The 25,680-nt window shown below is 43.6% G+C and overlaps 1 protein-coding gene across 1 annotated transcript in view; it reads right to left on the reverse strand.

The window, feature by feature from the left end:
- The window catches only part of LOC140714487 (pro-neuregulin-4, membrane-bound isoform-like), a 40,113-nt gene extending 15,439 nt beyond the window's left edge, over positions 1 to 24,674 (reverse strand). The window contains exons 1-2 of the mRNA XM_073025783.1: positions 24,185 to 24,674; positions 14,323 to 14,367 (exon numbers count right to left, since the gene is read on the reverse strand). Of these exons, the coding sequence (XP_072881884.1) occupies positions 14,323 to 14,335 (13 nt within the window). The 5' untranslated portion in view covers positions 14,336 to 14,367; positions 24,185 to 24,674. The remainder of the gene's footprint in view (positions 1 to 14,322; positions 14,368 to 24,184) is intronic.
- Positions 24,675 to 25,680: the final 1,006 nt, after the last annotated feature.

Genomic DNA, 25,680 nt, shown 5'->3' on the forward strand with positions numbered 1-25,680 from the left:
GATTCTGTAGCAACCACTAAGCATTATGTACACTAATCCAGTACTAATTTGGTTTTATTCTCCCCACATTCCCATTTACTTCCCAAGACTCCGTCATTCACCTACACTCCAGGGGCAATTTTCAATGCCTAGTTACCTAACAAACTGCACACCTTTAGGCTGTGGGAGGAAACCAGAAGAACTGGGGAAATCTGTACGCTTACAGGGAAAACATAGAAGCACCACCCAGTCAACACGGGGGGTCAGGACTGAACCCGGGAGGCTGGGGTTGTGAGGTAGCTGTGCCACAGAGAGAGATACAGGTTTAATATCTGAGGTGTCTCTCTCCACAATACTGTCTAACCTGTTGCACATTCTCAGCATTTTTTGAACATAAAACAGAACAGTACCCACCACACTCTGTGTAAAAAGACCTTTGACATCCTCCCCCCATAGTTTCCACCAATCACCTTAAAATTATGCCCCTTCGTATTAACCATATCCACCCTGGGAGAAAATATCTCTAGCAATCCACTCAACTTATGACTCTTCTCATCTTGTACACCTCTAACAAGTCACTTCCCTTTCACTCCAAAGAGAAAACCCCCCAGCTCATTTAATCTATCCTCTTCAGCCATGCTCGCTAATTCAGTCAGCATCCTGATACATCTCCTCTGCATCCTCTCAATACCTTCTACATCCTTCCTATCATGAGCCAACCAGAAATGAGCACAATACTCCAAGTGTGATCTAATCAGATTTTGTAGAGCTGCAACATTACCTCATGCCTCTTGAACCCAACCCTGACTAATTAAGGGCAAAACACTGTATACCTTCTTAACCACCCTATCAACCTGTATGGCAACTTTGAGAGAGCTATTGTCACGGACCAATGATTTTGTGTATTTTTTCAGATTTACAGTTTCTTGGATGTTTTGTATTTCACTGTTAATGGGAGATTTAATTAAGGTGGCAAAAAATGAATGGTTTTAATGAAGTGGATAAGAAATAACCTGTTTCTATTGGAGAGACAGTAACCAGAGAACTTGAGTTCAAGGTAACTCGCAAATGAACCTAGTCAGGTATCAGGTGAATTTTAATTATACTGTAGGTTGCGAGATTGTCATCAAGCCAATTACATCATGTGACCAAAAGTTTGGGCAAAGAGCTGTGATAAGGGAAAAAGAACTACTATGCCTGGTACACTCACAGTATGTATATGTATGTGTGTATGTGTCTATCTATCTATATATATGTGTGTGTGTGTGTGTGTGTGTGTGTGTGTGTGTGTGTGTGTGTGTGTGTGTGTGTGTGTGTGTGTGTGTGTGTGTGTGTGTGTGTGTGTGTGTGTGTGTGTGTGTGTGTGTATGTATGTATGTATGTATATATATCACCACGGTATATTTGGAGAAATCTACTAGAGTTTTCAGAGACATCCCAAATCTCCTCAACCCCTAATGAAATATAGCCACTGATGTGCCTTCTTCTAATTGCATCAATATGTTAGGCCAGGTTAGGTCTTCAAAGATGTTGACACCCAGAGACTTGAAACTGCTCACCCTTTCCCCTGATCTCCCCTCCGTGGGGGCTGGTGCATCGCCACCAGTGATGTGGGACCAAATTGGGGATGAGTATTGCGATAGTCAAAAAAAATAGAATTGTAGGAAGGTGCAGATCATAAAAAACTGTAGAGTTGGAAGAAATTAGCATGGAGGTGAGGCTGGGGAAACTGAGGGGATTTAAATATATGTGAATGGGGAGCCAAAGCCAACAAACTACACTTTATGGGTGAATTAACAGATGAGAAGAAATTAGATTAAAGAACGTTGTGCCTGGCCATGCCAGTTCTGGTCATGCCTTTCACTAACTGTCCTCAAACCAAAAGGAAATTAATTCTTTTCATCTTCCTTGTTTCCACCTTGATATATGGGCTCACTATTCTAGTGGAGGCATGTGGTAACCTGCAGTTGGAAATTGTTTGCTCACTGATATCTTTTGCAGCAAATATGAGATTGCCAAAGAGTCCAATGTTCCAAAGAAGCATTCCAAAATGGTTAGTGAGCCAGGGTTCTTTGAAAAGGATTCATGGATCTTAATTAAAAGGTACATTTGGAGCATTAAACATTGCAACTTATCAACCTGATTCAATCATATCATAATGGCACCTGGTATGATGAGTTTCAGGAAAAGATAAGATGAACTTTAAATGTCACACAAACATCAAAACATCCAGTGAAATCCATCATTTGCATCAAAACAAATTAGCAACTATTGTGCTGGGGCAGTTGCAAGTGTCCAGTGTCAACATCATGTGCCCACTACTCACTAACCCTGGTCTGTACATCTTTGAAATATGGGAGGAAATGTGGTCATGATGAGAAGGTATAAACTCCTAACAGGCACTGGCAGGAATCGTACCCTGATTGCTGGTGCTGTAAAGCGATGCGCTGGCCACAATTTCATTATGTAGGGCAAGGGTTACCTACCTGAGGACCTCAGACCTCTGAGTTAATGGCAGGGATCCATGGCATAGAAAAGGTTGGGAACCCCTGTTGTAGGGTGTTCTGGTGAAGCTTTATTGTCTTCAAGAGAGAAAAGGATTGGTTCTTTGCTGGGGCCGAGCTTACATTATGTATGACAAAAGTGAATTTGCAGACAGCAGTTGCTGAAGTTCTACATCCATTCATACATCTTTAGATGCCTTATCTTAGTCCTCCTTACATACAAAGGTAACAACAACATTTATTTATGTAGCACCTTCAAGGAGGGAAAGATTTTTCTGGAATATTGCCAACCAAATTTGGCACCAGACCACTTAGTTAGGGTATGAGGCCTGGTCAAAATGAGTGGCTTCAATGGAGCTAAGGAAGGTGGAGAACTTTATGGTGAAGTTGAAGACATAGCTGATAGTCAGAGAGAATTCTCCAGAGGTTACCCCTGCCCCTCATTGACCCAGGGGTGCATTCTGATTGGCCTTATTTGTTACATGTACATTGAAACAAACAGTGAAATGTATCATTTTCGTCAATGGCCAACACAATCTGGGCATTGTGCTCGGTGTATTCTGCTAGTGTCACAACATAGCATACCCCCAACTCACTAACCCTACCCTAAGCTTAACCATATGTCTTTGGAATGTGGGAGGAAACATCAGCACCCAGGGGAAATGGACATGGTCACGGGGAGGACATACAAACTCCTTACAGACCGCAGTGGGATTTGACCTGTGAGGCAGCAAGTGGGAATAAAAGGATCCTTTTCTGGTCGGCTGCCAGTGACTCACAGTGTTCTGCAGGGGTTGGTGGTGGGACTGCTTCTTTTTGTGCTGTATATCAATGATTTAGATGACGGAATAGATTGCTTTGTTGCCACGTTTCCAGATGATATGAAGATTGGTGGAGGGGCAGATAGTGTTGAGGAAACAGGTAGACTGCAGAAGGACTTAGATTAGGAGGATAGGCAAGAAAGTGGTAAAATGAAATACAATGTTGGAAAGTGCATGGCCATGCACTTTGGTAGTAGAAATAAATGTGCAGACTATTTTCTAAACCCGGAGAAAATCCAAAAATCTATGATGCAATGGAACTTGGGAGTCCTCGTGCAGAACACCCTAAAGTTTAATTTGCATGTTGAGTCGGTGGTGAGGAAGGCAAATGCAATGATAGCATTCATTTCAAGAGGTCTAGAATACAAGAGCAGGAATGTGATGCTGAGGCTGAATAAGACACTGGTGAGGCTTCACCTTGAGTATTGTGAACAATTTTGGGGTCCTCATCTAGGAAAAGATGTGCTGGCATTGGACAGAGTCCAAGGGAGGTTCACAAGGATGATTCCAGGAATTAAAAGGTTATCATATGAGGAACGCTTGATGGCTCTGGGTCTGCACTCGCTGGAATTCAGAAGGATGAGGGGGGATCTCATTGAAACCTTTCAAATGTTGAAAGGCCTAGGCAGAGTAGATGTGGGATGGATGTTTCCTATGGTGGGGGAGTCTAGGACAAGAAGGCACAGCCTCAGGATAGAGGGGTGTCCATTTAAAAAAGAAGAAGAAGAAAGCCCTTAACAGCGTTGTGACAGCGTTTTTTTTAGCAGGCTTTCTTGTTTTTACGAGGCCGAGTTGCTAGCTCGACGCTCAACCCAGCCCGGATGGAAAGCGGGCAAGGGAGCCGACTGGATTTGAGCCTTTGCTCTGAAGTCCGGCGCTGATGCCACTACGCCACTGGCCAGCATTTAAAACAGAGATGCGGAGAAACTTCTTTAGCCAGAGGGTGGTGGATTTGTGGAATTGTTACCACAGGCAGCTGTGGAGGCCAGGTCGTTAGGCATATTTAAGGCCAAGCTTGATAGGTTCTTGATTGGACATGGCATCAAAGGTTACGGGGAGAAGGCCGGGGAGTGGGACGGAGGAAGGGAAAAAAGGATGAGCTATGATTGAATGATAGAGCAGACTTGATGGGCCAAATGGCATAATTCTGCTCCTATGCCTTATGGTGATCACTGGCACTGTAAAGAATTGCAGTAATTACTATGCTGCCAAAGTGGCTAGTATCCTCTTTGTAGTGATTTCTCAAGGTTCGAATGGGGATGGGTGGAAAACCCTTAGTCTGACATTCTAGCCCCCACTTCTCTGGTGGTATACAGTATTTCCTTCTTGACATTTTCTTATTTGATAAACTTGTAATCCTCAACACTCTGCTCCTCTGTATCCCAATTAGCAGCACTGCTGTAAACATATCAGCCCAGTGCTCGCTGATCTCTGCCTGATAAAGCTAAAGGCACAAGAGATTCTGCAGATGCTGGGAATCTCGAGTAACACTGACACCAAATGCTGGAGGAACTCAGCATCTATAGAGGGGAATAAACAATCAAACTGATGAACGGTTTTGGCTAAAAAGTCGATTCCTACTTCCAGAATCAGCTCCTTGAGCCAGTCACCTGGACTGAGATCTATTTCTCTGGTTGACGATGCTTCGTATAAGCACACTGGACATTTTAGTACATTTAATGGGTACCATCTAAACCCAAGTTTCTGTTCTAGATTCAAGATTGTTTATTGTTATTCGTACTTCAGGACATGATTGTACAGGTGAATGAAGTGATTGTTATTCCAGATCTGATGCAAGATTAAAAAAAAAACACAAAAAGCATGAAGAACACAAAAAAAAGCAATCAATACAAACCAGTCCTATAAAACACAATGTACATGTACAGTAACTGTTATACACAAAGACTGATGTATCACAGTGGCACTTGGTGATGTGTATGTAGTGGTGGTGGGGTTGTTGCATTGGCGGGGGGTGGGGGGTTAATCAGCCTGATGACTTGGGGAAGTTACTGTTTCTGAATCTGGTGGTCCTGGTGTGGATACTGCATAGCCTCTTCCCTGATGGGAGTGGGGCCAAACAGTCCATGAGCAGGGTGGGTGGGATTCTTTGCGATATTGCTGGCCTTTTTCTGGCACCTTTCTGTATACGCTTTCTTGATGGTGGGTAGGCTGGTGATGCGCGGGGAGATTTTAACTACCCATTGTAGAGCCCTCTCTGTCTACCTCAGAGCAGGTTCCTTACCGTACCACACAGTGACGCAGTACGCTAGGAATTTCTCCGTCTGAGTATTGGTCTTCAGCCTCAAAGTCAAGGCATTGCGGAAGATGTGATCTGAGACCATGAAATGTTGTGCTAGATGTGCACTCGCTGGAGTTCATGCCGCTGTGCCGCCAATATGAAGGGGGGGGTGTGAGTGGTGTGGGTTTCTTTGAAGTCGATCATTATAAATGACCTTGCTATCATTATAAATGAGGGAGAGCAAAATAAATGCAAATCAGCCTCCTGATTAAAGATTCCCTGCGCTTCAACATAAAATTTAGTCACCAGGCTCACTCAGAATTTCTGATGTAGCAAATGTAAAGCTCACTGATGCAACAGGGAGTGTTTTGAGTGCACAATCTAGATAACTCGAGGGTCTGTGAATAACATATTCCATTTCCTCATACTGGCATTCTTTATCTTATGACAAAATTCTACTTGAGCTCAGCAAGGAACCATAAAAGATCATCAAGGACCCAGAAATCTTCTGAGCTCGGCTTCAGAAGGGAACTTCAGATTCATATTTCAACCCTCCCAGTCTTCAGAAATCAAATTTACATACAGCAGGATCACACAAGAAGCACACTTGATGTGCCGATTAGCCATATTCTGTTCCTCTGTCATATAGTCCACAATAAGCTGGACTATTGCTTCATCGTTTTTTTTTTGTGGAGATGTTGGCTGCAGGAAGGACATTGTGCAAGTCAACTTTGGGACTCCATGCCCTTCTTACTAAAGCAACACAGGGTTTTGCTTGTAGCAACAAGCTGACATATCATACTTCAATGGCTTGTCAAAAACACAATGCCTCTGGCAGCGCAGTGCTTTTTCAAAACATTGCTGCAATCATGAGTTCAAATCTCAGGTCTTGTTGACACGAGAATCCTGTAAATCAAATATTCTAAACATGGAAAAGTCTGCAGGTGCTGGAAATCTGGAGCAACACACACAAAGTGTTGGAGAAAGTCAGAAGGTCTGGCAGCCTTTATGGGAATGAATAGATAGTTGAAATTTTGGGCCAAAATCCTTCTTCAGGGCTGAGACCAAATGTGTAACTTTACTTAGGTTCTGCAATTCTTCTGAATCAGCCATGCATGTATTATGCTGTGAGATGACATTTTCCTTCCAGTTTTTAGTACCCAATAGGTAAGCATATCACTGTGTCTGTCAATGCTGATTGGAGGATAAGTATTGGAGGATCTGCCTTGATCGAGCAGATGTGGAAAGGGTGTTTCCTTTGCTGGGGAAGTTTAAGACCAGAGGACACAGCTCAGAATTGAGGGGTGTCCAGTTAGAACAGAGATGAGGAGGAATTTCTTTAGCCAGAGAGTGGTGAATCTGTGGCCTTCGTTTCTACAGGTGGCTGTGGAGGACAAGTTATTGAGTATATTTAAGACAAAGGTTGATAGATTCTTGTATAGTAAGGGAATGAAGGCAGGAGGTAGGAGCTGAGAGGGAAAATGGATCAGCCATGATGAAATGGAGGAGCAGACTCGATGGGCCTTATTCTGCTCTGTATGTTTCCATGGCATTGGCCACTACAGGGACAGTGGTGCAGCTAGCAGAGCCTCTGTCCCACAGCTCCTGCTATCTGGATTCAATCTTGTTTCACAGTGTGGAGTCTGCACGTTCTCATCAGGACTGAGTGAGTTTCTTCTGGCTTCCTCCCACTTCCCAAAAATAGGCTGGTTGATGGTTGAATTGTTTACTAGAAGAATTGGTCCTGGTGGGCAGGTGAGAGGGAGGATGCAGAGGGAGTTGATGGGAATGTGGGAAGAATAAAATGCTTCAGTGTGGGATTGGTGTATGTGGAGACACAGACTGCAGGTACAATCAGAATAGACAAAGAAGAGTCAGTGGATGTAGTTTATTTGGATTTTCAGAAGGCTTTTGACAAGGTGCGCATGAGGCTGTTTAACAAAACAGGAGCCCATGATATTACAGGAAAGGTATTAGCATGGATAGAAACACAATAAAATCAGGAATGGGGGGGGGGGGCAAGAGAGGGCCGAAGGCCAGTAATAGAGATAGGGGAGAGGGTAGGGCCTAGAGGCGCCAGGTGGAAAACCAATCAGAGGAAAGATAAAGGGGGGAGGGGGAGGGGATAAGCATGAAAGAACTATAGAGATAAAGAAGCAGAAAGTTGAAAGGGGAGAGAGGCAGAGAGGGACCGACTGGACAGACTGGGAGAATGGGCAAAGAGGTGGCAGATGGAATATAGTGTAGGGAAGTGTATGATCATGCACTTCGGTAGAAGGAATAAAGGTGTAGATTCCAGGAATAAAAGGATTAACATATAAGGAGCATTTGATGGCTCTGGGCCTGTACTGTCTTGAGTTTAGAAGAATGAGGGAGGATCACATTGAAAAATATCGAATATTGAAAGGCCTAAATAACGTAGATGTGGAGAAGTTGTTTCCTGTAATGAGTGAGTTTACGACCAGGGGGCATTGCCTCAGAATAGAAGGATGTCCATTTAGAACAGAGATGAGGAGGAATTTCTTTAGCCAGAGGGTAAAGAATCTTTAGAATTCATTACTACGGAAGGTTGTGGAGGCCAAGTCTTTGAATGTATTTAAAGTGGAGATTGATAGGTTTTTAATTAGTTAGGGCGTCATAGGTTACAGGAAGAAGGCAGGAGAGGGGTTGAAAGAGATAAAAAATCAGCCATGATGGAATGGTGGAGTAGACCTGATGGGCTGAATGGCCTAATTCTGATCCTATGTCTTATGGCCTTATGCTGGAATCTGGAGGAACACACAGTCTGCTGGAGGATCTCAGCAGGTCGAGCAGCATCTGCGGAGGGTGGGGTGGGGAGGGACTGTTGATATTTTGGGCCAAAGCCTTGCATTGGAACTGAGACTGGAAAAAGGTGTGTTTAGTGCAAACATGGATGCTTTGTGGTCAGTATAGATATGATGGGCCAAAGGGCTCTATGAAGAATAGTGCCAAGACCAGGCCAACATGGTTTTATGAAAAAGAAATCTTGTTTGACCAATTTATTGGAGTTCATTGACAAGGTAATGTGCTGTAGTTAAAGGGATGTAGAACAGGTTTACTAAAATGTAGGATGTACTGTACTATAGATCTACTGAAGAAGTTTGATAAGGGTCTTGTGTGAATCAAAATTCCACATTGCCTCCATTTCAAAGGTTATTGTGGAAAATAAAGCTCATGGTGTATGAGGTGACATTTTGGTGTGACGAGAGACTGGGGGACTTATAGAAAACAGAGAAGTCATACATTGTAACATGAACAAAGTCACCAGAAAGAGACTGAAACTGGTGGGTACAGAAGTGTTTTATTCAACAAAATGAGACACTCTCGGTGAAAGAGGCCTGTTCAACCCAATATTACATGACATTTTATGCTAAAGATCAAAGGACGTTTCTTTAGTTACTATCCATCTACAATGCTTCCTTTGAATTACATATAATTTTCACACCATTGTTCTCACCCACACTCCACACACCCAAAATTAATGTTATTCAATATTGGCTGGTTTTCAATTAACTGGAGTCCAACAGCTCCAGGAAACTATTGTCCAGGGCTGCATTTGAAATTTAATCTACAATCCACATTCAGGCCTAAAGATTGGTAGCTAAAGTTAGTATTTTGCTATATAACAGATTCCAGAATACACCTAACAGCATAAATGGTTTGTTTCTGGATGGCAAGATACATCGTGTGGTTCTCACCCTTCTGTGATTTACAATTTATATTATTTTTCTTATGATAAGGAAAAAGGCCATTTGGCCCATTGAGTCTATTTTGGCTCTCAGAGTAATCCCATCAATGCATTCTCCCCGCATTTATTTCCTATAACCTATATTTTCACTCAATTCCATCAACTTCCCACTGCACTGGGTGGCCAGTAAAACAAGCAATCAGCACATCTTTCAGAACTGGGAGGAATCCAAAGTCTTTGCGGGAAGCCTCATGGTCAAAGGACTGTGAGTGGAGAAGGGAAGGAGCCAGCAAAAGGATTAGTGGTGATTGGCACATACTTAATGGGCTAAAGGAATACAGATAATAACTGAGTTTAGTATTAAACCCAGCACTCTTGAATTATGAGGCACAGCACTACCAGCCACACCACCAAGCTTAAGAATGGCGCCAAAGAATCTGATGCTGTTGTTGCTAGCTTTGCTAATGGCATAAAGGTAGCTAGGATGGTGATTTATGAAGATGATATAAGGAGGTTTCTATGGGATGTGGAAAGGTTGTGAATGGGTAAATATATAGTCGCAGTGTAATGAGGGAAAACATAACATTTTTCATATCTTTTCTAAATGGTGAGAGATTGCCTAACTCAAATGTAGAGTGATTTTGGGTGACCAAGTGCATAATTTGGAAAAGGCTAGAGCAAGTAATTCGGGACATTGATGGAATGTTATCTTTATGACCGTGGGAAATAAGTACAAAAGTAGCGAGGTCACAGTTCTCACACAAGATGCTAGAGGAACGCAACAGGCCAGGCAGCACCTGTGGAAAAGAGTACAGTCGACGATCAGGCCGAGACCTTTCACCAGGTGAGGGGCCTCGGCCCGAAACGTCAACTGTACTCTTCTCCACAGATGCTGCCTGGTCTGCTGAGTTCCTCCAGCAATTTGTGTGTGTTGATGCAGATTTTTTCCTGTTTGTGAGCTCATGCTTCTGTTTAGGGTCTGGATTACTTTACACAGTGTTGGTTTCCCTGTATGAGGATGGATGTCACTGCATTGGGATCTGTTCTGCAGAGGTTTACTGGACTGGTAACCAGAATGAGTAAGTTATTTTATGAGGAAACTGGGGTTTATTTATTTATTGAGATACAGCATGGAATAGGCCTTGCCGGCCAGCAACCCCTGATTCAATTATAGCCTAATCACAAGACAATTTACAATAACCAATTAACCTATGAACCAGGACGTCTTTGGACTGTGGGAGGAAACTGGAGCACCTGGAGAAAACCCATGCAGTCATGGGCAGAACGTACAAACTTCCAGGCAGTGGTGGGAATTGAACTCAGGTTGCCTGTGCTGTAAAGCATTCTGCTAACCATTTCACCACTGTGCCATGCTACGTTTATAGGGAAAGGTTAAGATTTTATTCCCTGCAGAATCGGAGAATGAGGGTAGATTTGATAGAGGTATAGAAAATTATGAGGGGTATTGATAGGGCTTTTTCCACTGAGATTGGGTGAGACTAGAACTAGAAGTTGTGGTTAAGGGCGAAAGGTGAACTGTTTAAGGGGAACCTGAGGGGGATTTTCTTCATATAGAGGGTGGTGAGAGTGTGGAGCGAGCTGCCTGCAGAAGTGGTGGATGTGGGTTCAATTGCACCATTGAACTTGAATGTAGGCTAACATAAGGCTAGATGGGAATATAGTGTCAGCCGTGATCTTATTAAACATCGGATTGGATGGAGGGACTAGGTGGCCTACTTCTGTCCCCGATTTGGATATTTGTACAGGACACAGGATTGCTCCTACATTCCTCTTCAAAAAAGTAGCAAGGGATTTTCCACTGCCGCCTGAGGGAGTAGGTGGAGACTCTGATAGATACACCTGAAAGACATTCGAAGGTCCAGCGTGCTGGTGAACGATGAAGTTCCAGTGCAGAAGGTACAGTGAATGCCTAGGATCAAGGACCAAGAGTTGAATTGCACCTCTGGAAGTCAAGGCCTATTGACCAGAGCCCCGTGTATGCGTAAATCTGTGAGTCCGCTGGGGACTGAGTGCCAAAGAAGGCGACGTGTCCTGGGGCTAAAAGACTGTGTATGTTCATGGGTGGGCAGGAGGGAGGAACGAGGATTGTTTTGTTGTTGTTGCTTGTTGTGTTCTATGCTTCTCTGCCAGGCATTGTGGGAATTCTGAGTTGGCACCGGAATGTGGGACGACACTTGTGGACTGTCCCCAGCACGCACTTGGGTGTGTTGGTTGCTAGCACATTTCACTGGATATTTCGATGTCCACATGATAAATAAACTTGAAGTACCTCTACACCCCAGTGTCCTGGGGGCACTGTGAGAGCTCTGCCACAGTGCAGGACTGGGGATTAGATAGGATGGCCTCATGTTCACCTGGCTGAGTGGGCAAGCCTGTCAACATTGTGTGCAGGCTCACACAGGAGTTTTGAGCACTGGAGAGTCACCAGAGCAAATTCTGCTCTGTGGAATCATGACAGAGTGAGGGTCCACACCATGGTTGTGGAAGAGCATGAAATAAGCAGCATCCATCATCAAGGACCCGACCATCCAGGCCATGATCTCTTCTTGCTGCTGCCATCAAGCAGGAGGTAAAGAAGTCTTGGATCCCACACCACCAGGCTGAGGAGCAGTTATTATCCTTCAACCATCAGGCTCCTGAACTGGCATGGATAAGTTCATTCACCTCAACTCTGAACTGTCTCCATAACCTACAGACTCACTTTCAAAGACTCTACAATTCATGTTCTCAGTATTATCTATTTTTTTTACTTGCACTATTTGTCTTTTTTTGCAGATTGGTTTTTAGTCAGTCTACATATATAGCTTTTCATAAATTTTAATGTATTTCTTCGTTTTCTTGTAAATGCCTGGCAGAAAATGGGCGTCAATGAACTTTGTGACACATAAGAACTTTGATAACACTTTGACAACACTTTGACTTGGAGGATTTGGTGGGGTGGGAAGGGGGAATGTTTAATATTTGTTGATTGTAAACTTAACACTAATCAGAGTGGCACTGGGGCACACCTCGCAGAGCTGCTGCCTCACGTTGTCAGTGACCTGGCTCAGTCCTGACCTGTTTAAGTGGAGTTGGCACCCTCTCCTTATGACCACCTGTGTCTCCTCTGGGTACATAAGAACATAAGAACATAAGAGATTGGAGCAGGAGTAGGCCAATCGGCCCCTCAAGCCTGCTCCGCCATTCAATAAGATCATGGCTGATCCAATCTTAACTCTAGTTTTCACCGAATCCTACAAGGCAACAGTGCCAACCAACAGGGCACCATGCCGCCCATTTTATTTTATTATTCATCCCGTCCAAACCCATGTCATCACCCGGGGGAAAAAAACCGAGTTGCCAATTGAGGCGAAAAAATCTGGAAAATTCCTCTCCGACCCATCCAGGCTATCGAAAACTGGTCCAGGAGATCACATGGCTGATCTAAACCTAGCCTCATGTCCACTTACCTGCTCGCTCACCGTATCCCCTAATGCCATTTTTATCCAGGAAAATGTCTATCTCCGCTTTGAATTTATTGAGTGTAGTAGCTTCCACAGCTCTCTGGGGCAGTAAATTCCACAGCCCCACTACCCGCTGAGTGAAGAAATTTCTCCGCATCTCAGTCCTGGAATGGCATCCCCTTATTTTAAGATTATGCCCCCTAGTCCTAGTTTCACCCATCATTGGGCGCATCCCCGCATCCGCCCGATCAAGCCCCTTCACAATCTTATATGTTTCAATAAGATCGCCTCTCATTCTTCGGAACTCCAATGAGTAGAGTCCCAATCTACTCAACCTCTCATCATACATCCCGGAATTAACCTAGTGAACCTTCTCTGCACTGCCTCGAGAGCCAGTATGTCCTTTCTTAAATATGGACACCAGAACTGCACGCAGTACTCCAAGTGTGGTCTCACCAATACCCGGTACAACTGCAGTAAGACCTCCCTGTTCTTATACTCCATCCCCCTAGCAATAAAAGCCAGCATTCCATTGGCCTTCTTGACCACCTGCTGCACTTGCATACTAACTTTTTGTGTTTCCTGCACCAGGACCCCCAGATCCCTTTGCACAGAAGCACTTTCCAATTTCTCTCCATTTAGATAATAACTTGCTCTATTATTTTTCCTGCCAAAGTGCAAGACCTCACACTTCTCAGTATTATATTTCATCTGCCAAATGTCTGCCCAATCACTCAGCCTATCTATGTCCCCCTGCAGGGTTTCAATGTCCTCCGCACTCATTACACTCCCTCCCATCTTTGTGTCATCAGCAAACTTCGATACGTTGCACTTAGTCCCTTTCTCCAAATCATTAATATAGATTGTAAAGAGTTGGGGTCCCAACACCGACCCCTGCGGAACACCACTAGTCACTCTGGTTTCCTTCTGCATCCCAAACATGTGGGGGTTGGTAAACCATAAGAATTAGGCCATTTGGCCTGCTGAGCCTGCTCCACCATTTCATCATGACTGATCCATTTTCCTTCTCAGCCCGCAACCTCCTACCGTCTCCCCGCATCCCTTCATGTCCTGACCGATCAAGAATCTGTCAAACTCTGGCTTGAATATACATTAAGACTTGGCCTCCAAAGCCACCTTCGTGGCAACAAATTCTACAGGTTCGCCATCCTCTGGCCTCCGTTCTAAAGGGACACCCCTCTATTCTGAGGCTGTGTCCTCTGGTCTGAGGCTCTCCCACCGTAGGAATCATCCTCTCCACATCCACTGTATCTGTGTCCTCTAGTCCCAGTCTCCCCCAGTACCTCTCCACATCCACTCTATTGAGGGTGAATGGTAGGTAAATTCACTACTGTACTCAGTTTGTAGATGAGTGGTAGGATCTAAAGGGGAGATGTGTTGTTTATCAGGCCATGGGGAGAGTAAAATGGGGTCAGTGTGTATTGGTAGTTAATAGTTGTTAACCTGCTGGGTTGAAGGGCCTATTTCTATACTTTATTAATATATGATCACAACATGTTCTGATAATTCAGTTACATCAACTGATCTTTGCTGCTTAGGAAATGATCTTATCCCACAAATCCCAGATGTCACCAACACTCCTTACCTGGTGTCTCCATGTCACTATTGACTTTTCGATCCACAATTCTCCCTGAAAGGAATGGAAGGACCAGTTTAGAATGCTTCAGAAGGAATGGTGCTCCTGATGTTGAATTCCTTGTAGTTTAACTTTCCTGTGCTTGGTTATAATCTTTATTTAATCACCTATATACGTGTGACTGTTCAGTGAATTTTCCAATAGTTTTATGACTGATTCTAAATGTTCTAGGATCTTCTCGGTTTTTCTGCAGCAGATGTCACTCAACTTGTATCTGGCTATTTGATAGGTTACCGTAGATTCCGGATTTTAAGCCGCTACTTTTTTCCCACATTTTGAACAGCTTTGAACTTTGCGGCCAATAATCCGGAGCGGCTAATGCATTTTTTTTTTCATGCCGCCTCGTAAACATTTTGCCTCGTAACAGTAGACCAATAAAATTGATGAGTAGTTCACAGAGGTCCAATGAAATTGTACGATAAATCAAGCGCACTTTCACAATTAAATTATTGTAAATCAGTCATTTGTACTCACCCTCATCAACATGGAAAACACTCGAAGCATTGTGCTACCTACCCTCTTAGTTTAAACTATATTTGTTTTCTGTACTACATCGCGGGATGCTATGACGACACACCCGGTTTCGCGGCGTCTTGTGGGAAAATGCCGTTTGCGATGAAACGGAAAGGAGGGGGTCGAGCGGCGGAGCGGCTTTGGATCTGAGCGAAATCTGCTTTTAAATGCCGTTTGCGATGAAACGGAAAGGAGGGGGGGGGAGCGGCATTACGCGAGCGGCTTTGGATCCGAGCGAACTCTGCTTTTAAGTTAAAGGTATCAATAACTTTTCCTGGTAGGCTGCAGTATATATATTTTTTACCAGTCGTTAGGAGATATTGGAATGTTGTTCAGTAAAGAAGTATACGCAACGTATATTTAAAAGTAGCCGCGTACGGGCACGGTTCGAAAAAAAGCATTTGCAATATGTATTTGTTTTTGTTACCATATGGATTTAATTAAAAGTTAAAAAAATCCTCACGTGTAATATCTTTCTGTGTAAATATCTCATATTACAACGTGGGACACCTGCGGCCGAAAATCCGGTGCGGCCTAAAATCCGGTGCGGCCTTTACATTTAAAAAAATGATTTTATTTCTAAAATTAGTGCCAGCGGCTAAAAATCAGGTGCGCTCTGTAGTCCGGAATCTACGGTAATTGTTATCACTGAAATGCTGTTATTTCTAGAATGGGTATGAGACGCCAAAACTTATTCTTCTTTGCCTTGTCTTCATCGTTCATTCTTTGTTCTTGTAATACTTAGTACACTGGCTGCAATCATTAAGTATTATGCCTGATTCTTGACTTAGAACCTAGATCAACATCATCAGGTCTAACAGTGGATTTTGCTAAGTTTAACAAATGCTGTCATTTGACTTCAGAGGTCACCAAGGGTCATGTTCTAGGTGACAACTGATGGAGATTCACTATCTTTCTGTGCCCTTCTGCCCTTTTCTCTCTATTGTATCTTTATCACTGTAATTGACAAAATTAGAGCTAGTAAATTGACTCTATTTAGGATGCACAGAATCTTTAATGTCATAAAACCAAGGCATTTCACAGCAATATTGTAAAAAGGAAAGTTGACTCTGAGCCATATGATTTGCCGAGATGCTTGGGTTGCTTCTCAATCTGCCTAGAATGGTCCTGGCTGTACTCAGCTCCTCCACCAGCCCACCACACAGGTTTAAGCCCATAAGACCATTAGATATAGGAGCAGAATTAGGCCATTTGGCCCACCGAGTCCGCTTTGCCATTCAATCATGGCTGATCCTTTTTTTCCTCCTCCTTAACCCCATTTCCTGGCCTTCACCCCGTAACCTTTGATGCCATGTCCAATCAAGAACCTATCTGCCTTAAGTACACCCAACGACCTGGCCTCCACAGCTGCATGTGGCAAAAAATTTCCACAAATTCACCATACTTTGGCTAAAGAAATTTCTCCATATCTCTATTTTGAAAGGGGGGGGGGCCCTCTATCCTGACGCGGTGCCCTCTTGTCCTAGACTCTCTTACCATGGGAAACATCCTTTTCACATCTACTCCGTCTAGACCATTCAACATCTGAAAGGTTTCAATGAGATCCCCCCTCATCCTTCTAAATTCCAGCGAGTACAGACCCAAAGCCATCAAACGTTCCCTGTGTGATAACCCTTTCATTCCTGGAATCATCCTTGTGAACCTCCTTTGGACTCTCTCCAATGTCAGCACAACTCTTCTGAGATGAAGAGCCCAAAACTGTTCACAATACTCAAGGTGAGGCCTCACCAGTGCCTTATAAAGCCTCAGCATCACATCTCTGCTCTTGTATTTTCTCTTAATCATTCTTCATCTCCTCTCCTGAAGCCTGTTAGGTCTAGTCCCACTGCATCTGCAAGCACCTCACAGTCTCCCCCCAGCTAGTGAGATTCACACGCCACTCATTCTAGACTCATCACCTGCAGCCTATTTGACCCCACGGTCCTTGTTCACTCATTGAACCAGCCTGCCTCAACCATTTGCTCTAAGCTTTCACTCTCCTTGCCCAACCTTGTTGCCTGTTGTTCGTAGTTTCTGTGCTCTCTCATTTTGTAGCCCCTCGTGGCTTGTTATTTTGTGGTCCATTGTTGATGTTATCATTCACCACTGAATCATCTCTTTTGCTCTGCTTTTTAGTCAATAATCATCTACATTTCATGTTAACTGTGCCTGTGCATAAGCTCACTCCACTCAGCAGCTCCAGGGTGAGCATCAACAACCCATTCCATTGGCAGGATGTCCCACCCCCACCCCCAAGCATAGTCCTCATCCTGATTTTGATCTTGTCCTCACCAACACCCAGCAAAAGCATCAGAAGATCACACAGTACATTAGCCTTGACTCAGTGGTGTCAGTCCGAGTCAGGAGTTGTGGTCTCACATTGAGTAGGCAATGCATCTCCTGTGGTTACGTGGGAAAGTGTCCTGAGAAGGGGAGTGGTTGGAGACGAAAGATTGCTCGATGAGGACAAGGTGGAGGCAGGCTCTTCAGACTGCTGAAAGGGGAGGGGAGCATGTGTCTGATGGTGGAATTGCACTGATAGTGATGGAAACCATGGAGGTTGATGAGTGATGGAGATGAAACTTTAAAACTTTTGGCTTCCAGCACAGTGCTTTTATTTTTGTTATCTGTTCTTCTGAATCCACCTTCAGTAATGTAAACAAGTTCAGTTATTGGTGTTCCCTGGTGAGCAGCAAACAAAATACCTTGTGATAAGATGAATTTCTTAAAGAAAGCAGCTATAATTCATTTGGAGTCTGAGAAGATTTGGTATGTCACTGAAAATGCTCTCAAACTTCTACAGATGTACCATGAACAACATTCTAACTAGCTGCACCACCGTCTGCTATGGGTGGGGATGGGTGTTGTTGGTTGACTACTGCACAGGTTCAAAGTAAGCTGCAAAGAGTTGTAAACTTAGTCAGCTTCATCATGGGCACTAGCCTCTGTAGTATCCAGGACATCTTCAAGAAGTGATGCCACAAAAAAGTCACATCCATCATTTAAGAACCCCATCACCCAGGTCATTCCTTGTTCTCATTGCTACCATCAGGAAGGTGGTACAGAAGCCTGAAGGCACACACTCAACGATTCAGGAACAGCTTCTTCCCCTCTGCCATCCAATTTCTGAATGGACCCATTGAACCCATGAAAACTACCTCATTACTTGTATTATTTCTATTTTTTTTGCATTATGTATTTAATTTAACTAATTTACTGTAATTCACAGTTTTTCCCTCTCTCTATTACTATATATTGCATTGTACTGCTGCCGCAAAGTTAACAAATTTCACGACGTATGCTGGTGATATTAAATCTGATTCTGATTCTGATCTTGCACCATATTGTCAACCTGTTCTGCACTTTGCAGCTGTTACACTTTATTTTGCATTGTTATTCTACTTCAGTGTAATGATTTAATCTGTATGAACAGTACACAAGATAAACTTTTCACTGTACCTTTGTACATGTGACCGCAATAAACCAATACTCTACACCTACTACACTCTGGTATCTACTATGTTAGCGCTACTCTATTTGAGAATTGGTCTTCTGAGTGCCTTTTATGCATTAAACTGACACCCACCTTCTCCCTCAGGTGCCAAGGATTTGTGGCACTGTTCCCCCTCAACACCCTGTTCAATATCGATTCAAAAGAACATTTAACACTAAAACACAGGACAGGGCCTTTGGCCCACAATGTTAGAAACATAGAAAACCTACAGCACAACACAGGCCCTTCGGCCCACGATGCTGTGCCGAAACATGTACTTACTTTAGAATTTACCTGAGGTTACCCATAGCCCTCTATTTTTCTAAGCTCCTTGAACCTATCCAGGAGTCTCTTAAAAGACTCTATCATATCTGCCTCCACCACCGTTGCCGGCAGCCCATTCCACACACCACTCTCTGCATAAAAAACTTACCCCTGACATCTCCTCTGTACCTACGTCCAAGCACCTTAAAACTGTGCCCTCTTGTGCTAGTCATTTCAGCCCTGGGAAAAAGGCTCTGACTATCCACACAATCAATGCCTTTCATCTTCTTATACACCTCTATCAGGTCACCTCTCATCCTCCAATGCTCCAAGGAGAAAAGGCCAAGTTCACTCAATCTATTCTCATAAGGCATGCTCCCCAATCCAGGCAACATCCTTGTAAATCTCCTCTGCACCCTTTCTATAGTTTCCACATCCTTCCTGTAGTGAGGTGATCAGAACTGACCATAGTACTCCAAGTGGGGTCTGACCAGGGTCCTATATAGTTGTAACATTACCTCTCAGCTCTTGAACTCAATCCCACAATTGAAGAAGGCCAATACACAGTATGCCTTCTTAACCACAGAGTCAACCTGCGCAGCTGCTTTGAGTGTCTTATGGACTCGGACCCCAAGATCCCTCTGATACCACATTGCCAAGAGTCTTACCATTAATACTATATTCTGCCATCATATTTGACCTAACAAAAAGAACTACCTCACACTTATCTGGGTTGAACTCCATCTGCCACTTCTCAGCCCAGTTTTGCATCCTATCGATGTCCCACTGTAACCTCGGACAGCCCTCCACACTATCTACAACACCCTCAATCTTTGTGTCATCAGCAAATTTACTAACCCATCCCTCCACTTCCTCATCCAGGTCATTTATAAAGATAACAAAGAGAAGGGGTCCCAGAACAGATCCCTGAGGCACACCACTGGTCACTGACCTCCATGCAGAATATGACCTATCTACAACCACTCTTTGCTTTCTGTGAGCAAGCTAATTCTGGATCAATGAAGCAAGGTCCCCTTGGATCCCATGCCTCCTTACTTTCTCAATAAGCCTTGCATGGGGTACCTTATCAAATACCTTGCTGTAATCCATATACACTACATCTACTGCTCTACCTTCATCAATGTGTTCAGTCACATCTTCAAACAATTCAATCAGGCTCATAAGGCATGACTTGCCTTTGACAAAGCCATGCTGACTATTCCTAATCATATCATGCCTCTCCTAATGTTCATAAATCCTGCATCTCAGGATCTTTTCCATCAACTGAAGTAAGACTCACTGGTCTATAATTTCCTGGGCTATCTCTACTCCCTTTCTTGAATAAGGGAACAACACCCACAACCCTCCAATCCTCTGGAACCTCTCCCGTCCCCATTGATGATGCAAAGATCATCACCAGAGGCTCAGCAATCTCCTCCCTTGCCTCCCACAGTAGCCTGGGATCCATCTCATCTGGTCCCGGAGACTTATCCAACTTGATGCTTTCCAAAAGCTCCAGCAAATCCTCTTTCTTAATGTCTATATGGTCAAGCTTTTCAACCCGCTGTAAGTCATCTCTACAACCGCCAAGATCTTTTTCCATAGTGAATACTGAAGCAAAGAATTCATTAAATATCTCTGCTATCTCCTCTGGTTCCATACACACTTTTCCACTGTCACACTTGATTGGTCCTATTCACTCATGTCTTATCCTCTTGCTCTTCACATGCTTGTCAAATGCCTTGGGGTTTTCCTTAATTCTGCTGGCCAATTTCTTCTCATAGCCCCTTCTGGTTCTCTAATTTCATTCTTAAGCTCCTTCCTGCTAGCCTTATAATCTTCTAGATCTCTATCATTACCTAGTTTTTGAACCTTTTGTAAGATTTTCTTTTCTTCTTGACTAGATTTTCAACAGCCTCTGTACACCACGGTTCCTGTACCCTACCATCCTTCCCCTGTCTCATTGGAACGTACCTACACAGAATGCCATGCAAATATCCCCTGATTATTTGCCACATTTCTGCCATACACTTCCCTGAGAACATCCGTTCCAAATCTATGCTTCCAAGTTCCTGCCTGATAGCTTCATATTTCCCCTTACTCCAATTAAACACCTTCCTATCCTTCACTAATGCTATGGTAAAGGAGATAGAATTGTGATCACTATCTCCAAAATGCTCTCCCACTGAGAGACCTGACACCTGACCAGGTTTATTTCCCAATATCAGATCAAGTACAGCCTTTTCTCTTGTAGGCTTATCTACATATTGTGTCAGGAAACCTTCTTGAACACACCTAACCAACTCCACCTCATCTAAACCCCTTGCTCTAGGGACATACCAATCGAGATTTGGGAAATTAAAATCTCCCACCACAACAACCTTATTATTACACCTTTCCAGAATCTGTCTCCCTATCTGCTCCTTGATATCCCTGTTACTATTGGGTGGAGTTATTGACCCCTTCCTGTTTCTAACTTTCACCCACAGAGACTCCGTGGACAATCCCTCCATGACTTCCTCCTTTTAAACCGTGCCATGGACTGCTCTTTATCAGATTACGGTATTGCTTTGTACTGTTGAAACTATGTGTTATAATTATGTGGTCTTTGTCAGTTAGTCCTTTATCAGTTATGGTATTGTCTGCACTGTTGAAACTATATGTTAACTATAACTATATGTAACTATGTGGTTTTGTGTATGTCTTGTAGCTTTAGGTTTGTCTGATGGGTTTGTAGTTCCTTTCCGGGGAACGTGCTAAAACGGTAGCGCAATATCGATACGCAGCAGCCTCTCCGGACTCTGGATTGGGGATTACCAAATGTTATGTGGTTTTTCTTGTGTGGTCTGTTTTGTGCTTTTTCATGATATCATTCCGGAGAACGTTGTCTCAGTTTTTAACTGCATTGTATTTGTGGTTTATAAATGACAATAACTGAATCTGAATCTGAATTTTCTGCAGCTGTGACATTATCTCTGATCAACAGTGCCACACCCCCACCTCTTTTGCCTCCTTCCCTGTCCTTTCTGAAACATCTAAAGCCTGACACTCTAAGTAACCATTCCTGCCCCTGGGCCATCCAAGTCTCTGTAATGGCCACAACATCATAGCTCCAAGTACTGATCCACACTCTAAGCTCATCTGCTTTGTTCACGATGCTTCTTGCATTAAAATAGACACATCTCAAACCATCGGTCTGAGCACATTCCTTCTCTATCACCTACCTATCCTCCCTCTCGCACTGTCTCCAAGCTTTCTCTATTTATGAGCCAACTGTCCCTTCCTCTACCTCTTCAGTTCAGTTCCCAGCCCCCAGCAATTCTAGTTTAAACACTCCCCAGTAGCCTTAGCAAACCTCCCCACCAGGATATTGATCCACCTGGGATTCAAGTGCAACAAGTCCTTTTTGTACAGGTCACGCCTGCCCCAAAAGAAGTCCCAATGATCCAGAAGTCTGAATCCTTGACCCCTGCTCCCTCCCTCAGCCACACACTTATCCTCCACCTCACTCTATTCCTATACTCACTGTTGCGTGGCACAGGCAGTAATCCCGAGATTATTACCTTTGAGATCCTGCTTCTCAACTTCCTAACTCCCTGTAGTCTGTTTTTAGGACTTCCTACCTATGTCGTTGGTACCAAAATGTACCATGACCTCTGGCTGTTCACCTTCCCACTTCAGGATATCATAACATGATCAGAAACATCCCGGACCCTGGCACCTGGGAGGCAAACAACCATCCGTATTTCTTTCCTGCATCCATGTTATGCTGACCTTTTAACCTACTGTAAGATTTATATAACCCTTCCCTCCTACATAACCCTCTATTTTCCTATCATCCATGTGCCTATCTATGAGTTTCTTAAATGCCCCAAATATATCTGCTTCTACCACCACCCCAGCAGAGAGTTCCACAAACTCGCAACTCACAGTGTAAAAAAAAACTTACCTCTGACATTCCCTCCTATAATTTCCTCCAATCACCTTAAAATTATGTTCCCCAGGAATTAGCCATTTCTGCCCTGTGATAAAGTTAGCTACTTGATCTGTGCCTCTTATCATCTTGTACATCTCTATGAAGTCACCCCCTCATCCTCCTTCACTCCAAAGAGAAAATTCTAGCTCATTCAACCTATCCTCATATGGTATACTCTCTCATCCAGGCTGCATCCTGGTAAATCTCCTCTACACTCTCTAAATCTTCCACATGCTTCCTATAATGATGCAACCAGAGTTGAACACAATATTCCAGTTCTGGTCTAACCAGAGTTTTATAGAGCCACAATATTATATAATGGCTCTTGAACTGAATCCCTCAACTAATGAAGGCCGACACACCGTACACCTTCTTAACCACCCTATCAACTGGTGCAACAATTTTGGATGTGTAACAATGCAGACATGGACCCCAAGATCTCTCTATTCCTCCACACTGTTAAGAATCCATTAACCCTGTATTCTGCTTTCAAATCCGACCCTCCAAAGTGAATTAATATTACCATAAACAGATTATCTTATCATTATCATGTTATGGGAGCTTTTTCTCATTCGTCACTAGAGAAGCCTTTTATGACTTCGGAGCATCATTGGGGTTTAGTGGATTATGAAGGGAAATCTGGAGAGGCACATCTTTTTTTTGGAATAGGATAGCCAAGGGTGAACAAATCCAGAATAATTGTTACTTTGCTAACTTTGGTCGACACCCTGTGTGTTTCCTTCCCTCTCTGCAGCATTTGTTTTCACGCATTTCCAACTCTGAGGATATCCCTGACCTGAGATGTTAACTCTGTAACCTACCCTACTGATGCTGCCTGACCTGCTGAGTGTGTCCAGCATGTCGACCCAGATGTTCCATTCAGAGTCCGAGGTTCAGCACTAACCACTGAGCTCCAGCCAACTCTTAATTCTGGGCAGATGGAAAACGGAGCCAGAGTCCCACTGGATTTTATGCCCCTGGACGTGTTAATCCCTCAAAACCCTTTGGAGTAGTCCATATAGTGTGCTTTCTCCCCAGTAGTCCCATACAAAGCACAAGTTGCTGGGCATCAGTTGATATGCCCTTTTCACTGAAGTTGAAACTTCAGCTTTGAAGTTGCAGCTTTGAAAGGTGGGGCCAAACGCTGACATTCAACATTTTTTAAGCGTATTGTTCAGGGTGGAGAGAAAGTCAGCACTGATCGCCTGTCCCTTTGATAAATTACAGGTGAGATGTCTTCTGGAACCAATACAGTGGTCTCAGCACAACAGGTCTCACTTAAAGTCTGGATTAACGTGAGGCTCAGACTAGCTAGGAGGCAGATTTCCCTCTCTGCAGAACAAATGGAAATGGGACAGAGTTTTATGCTAATATAGTTATTTCATGATCACCATTACTGACACTAATTTTTACCTAATAAGCTGAATTTGAACTCTCCAACTGTCTTAATGGCATAGGAACTCACATTTTCGGTTCATTAATTCAAGCCTCTAGCTTACTATATTCGCAAAGTAGCCCCCTTCTCTAACGTTCCCCCGGTAAAGCAGCAGAGGTCCTTCACTTACTTGTTACACAGCCTTTTGCCCGCAATGGCACCTCTTGCAGATCCTTTAAAAATCAGCCTAAGGCATGACTAGTGCTTGGAATTGTCTTCGCTCCAAGAGAGGTGTAAGCTTTGTGGGTGTGAGAGAACTGAGTTCAGACTGCTGGAAGTAATTTTCCACGCCTTTCCTCACGAATCTCAGTTTCAGATAGAACAGGATTGAACCAAGCATCAAACTGGGGCAGTGTTTCACGTTCGGTTCTTCAGAAGACCACCTTGGCAGGAGTTTGCCTTGCTGATCCTGTTGGCTCCAACTCTCTGCTGGTGCTAGACTTCTTATGTTCTGCAGTACAGTACTTCCTCATTCACACAATCCTCTGGTTGGCTGATAGCCCAATCAGACCTAATCAATCAAATCTCTCTCTGGCTTCTCCTTGAGAAATATTTCTGAGAGATAATAGAGTGGCAGAGGAAACCTTGAAGGACTTCAAGACTGAGCACGAATAGCCAGGATGATAGACTTTCCATGGAAGACTGTAACCCCAGGTGAGGTAGTTTTGGAATTAATGTATAACATCATAAGAGACCCACTTATTGAGACATGTCAGTGTGTAACTAGTTTGTACAAGTAACCGTAGCCTGTTTTAGACAGGTTAGTGCAGTAGCCTCGATCCATCAAACTTGTTTTAACCCACACCTACTTTCCTACTGCACCCCCTCAAATAGTTCTTCCCTCATGGAGCAGACTTGATGGGCAAGATAACATAATTCTACTCCTATGTCTTATGATCGCTTGCAGAATTCTCCTAATTCTTGTAATGTTTTCTCCTCAGCCTCCGATTTTCTGCAAAGTCATTGGGGCAACATCATAAAAGCCCTTTGCACGTGCTTTCTACCTCACTCAAACCTCCAATCATAACAACCCGTCCTCCCATTCTACCCCACCCCCAAGAATTCCCCACACAAAATCTTCTCACAGAAATCCCCTATACAAACTCCACCCACAATAACCCTCCTCACAATAAACTTCACACATGGTACCTCACACAAATCCCATCAACCCATAATTATTTCCCCTCACTAAATCGCACTCACAATAAACCCCCATTAAATTCCTCCCTGATTGAACTACTGCACAAACCATTCACCCACTATAAATGTCCGTTCACAATAACCCTTCCCATATCAAATTCCACTCACAATGTTAATTTCTCTTACAATATTCCGCCCACACACTGCATCACCTGCATGACATTTATATTGTTTGTTTAAACCATTGTGTGCGCTTGATCATCTGATTACTGATAAGAACATGAGAGGAGGCAACAGATTGCTTGGAGGGAGAGGGAGTTTAAAAGTGAGTGGAGGCTGTCAGCACATTTTGTGTGCCATGGCCTCGAGGCTACATCGGATTGTGCACAATAAGGCAGTTGGCAAGGACCAATTATAAAAAAAAGTTACACTTAAGGGGAGAGGCCATTGTGTGAGTGGTCCAGTGTTGGATTGGGGATTTGAGGC

This window comes from Hemitrygon akajei, chromosome 21 (genome assembly GCF_048418815.1).
Source record: "Hemitrygon akajei chromosome 21, sHemAka1.3, whole genome shotgun sequence".
In the NCBI taxonomy this organism is placed as follows: domain Eukaryota; kingdom Metazoa; phylum Chordata; class Chondrichthyes; order Myliobatiformes; family Dasyatidae; genus Hemitrygon; species Hemitrygon akajei.